General features: G+C 28.6%; 1 protein-coding gene across 1 annotated transcript; it reads right to left on the bottom strand.

The window, feature by feature from the left end:
• Positions 1-250: 250 nt before the first annotated feature.
• Positions 251-1144, bottom strand: LOC131038098 (uncharacterized). The gene is made up of 3 exons (XM_057970406.2): positions 978-1144; positions 623-722; positions 251-516 (listed from the first exon to the last, which is right to left on the bottom strand). Exons 1-3 carry the CDS (start codon positions 1093-1095, stop codon positions 411-413), a joined length of 324 nt encoding a protein of 107 aa, XP_057826389.2. The 5' UTR covers positions 1096-1144; the 3' UTR covers positions 251-410.
• Positions 1145-1677: the final 533 nt, after the last annotated feature.

Genomic DNA, 1677 nt, shown 5'->3' with positions numbered 1-1677 from the left:
AATTTAATTTAAATTTAATTATTTAATTTTATTTAATTTATTATGAAAATTCAGTTTAAATGACTTGCACTTAATTTAAATTATATAATTTAATTTCAGTTATTTAATTTAATTTCTTTTATTAAATGCTTCAATTTGTACCTGAGTCTGAGTCTACCTTATTGCATTGAAACAGATGGATTAATTATCGTTTGTTCAACTTCTTTCAAATTTTAATGAACGAATTCGGATGATCTCAACACAAACGCCATAAACCAGGAAAAAATAATTGAAATGTTTGCAAGACAGAAAAATAAACATCTTGAATGCAAAACAAAGTCCAACCAGTTGTTATATTTCTACTGATTAAACAAAGAAACATTGTCTTGTACACTTATACATGAATATTAAATCTAGCAAAACAGCCCTGTTCATTCCACCATTTCAGTTATAATTTTAATCTTCTTCTTCGATCTGCCAAGGGAGGAAGATAGCAGATCCATAGCAGGCGTCTCATACTTTAGATCCTCTGCACTTCTAACAAATTCAAAATCAAAGAAAAAATAATCACTTCTAAGATAATTAGGTCACAGGTAAAAGAGGTGTAGAAAACAATATAATATATATAAGTAGATATACTCACGGAAAAAAGAGGCTAGTGTTGTTGGAGTGGATGGAGTCTAATGGAGCAATCAGATTCTGGGCTGCCCCTAAATCGATCATCTTCCTTTTCACTTTTACTTCTGTTTTAACATCAAATCATTTAGATAACAATTCCCTCAAACCAGATTGAATTTGAATAACAAGATCCTGAAAAAAGATTTTGAGTTTTCTTTCATGGAAAATGTTTGTGGTTCATTCCCAAGAGAGCTAAACTCAGAATCTGTCTTAGTGCAAAAGGATTTCTTGCAAGTTCATTAATGGCAAACCCATACAATCAATGCATTAAGAAGTTACAGGTATGGAAAGAGAAAAAAGAGTGTTAATTTAGTACTTGCCTGGAGTATGATGAGGAAAGTAAAGAATGGGTATATTGAGTAACTCTCTGAGACGTGACTCAACGTATTCTGCCACCATCTTTTCCTCCAACTTCAAACCCATTTTCAAGGATTTCATAAACTCACTGTATTGTATTCTTTCTCTGGGTATTACTAATACTTATAACTTTTATGTGGAGTGCACGGCACTATTTGGATATCTTATATTACAGCCTGTTTTCAAGCTAATGCATGCTTTTTACCATAAAATATAGTTTTTATGGTTAGTATTTTTAGGATTATCAAAACAGTTATAGTTGTCAATGGGTGAGTCGACTAGGGATGAAGTTTTGCTGAGTGCAAGGTTCGGATATCATAAAATAAAATAATTATAATTTTATCATTATCTAAAATAGTTATAAGTTCAATTATTTTTTATTTTTTAATGTGAATAAGATGTTTGTTGAAGAGCTTTGATTAAAAATTATTATCTTCAATGTGCTCTATTATTAGTATTTTTTTTATAGATTTCATCTGGATAGATTTTTTTTCTTTCCATAAATAATTATTAAAACAGTTTAAAGAACTATTAGATATTCGTGAAGGAAATAAACCAAACCATTATATATATTTTAGTGTAAATTAGTTATATTGTAGTGATAAATTTATTTTAGGATATAGAGTGAAATTATAATTCTTTATTAAATAGTATAAATTTTGA

Source organism: Cryptomeria japonica, chromosome 11 (genome assembly GCF_030272615.1).
Source record: "Cryptomeria japonica chromosome 11, Sugi_1.0, whole genome shotgun sequence".
Classification (NCBI taxonomy): Eukaryota; Viridiplantae; Streptophyta; class Pinopsida; order Cupressales; family Cupressaceae; genus Cryptomeria; species Cryptomeria japonica.
Note: the sequence above shows the minus strand (reverse complement) of the source record. Positions and strands in the feature narration are given on the sequence as shown.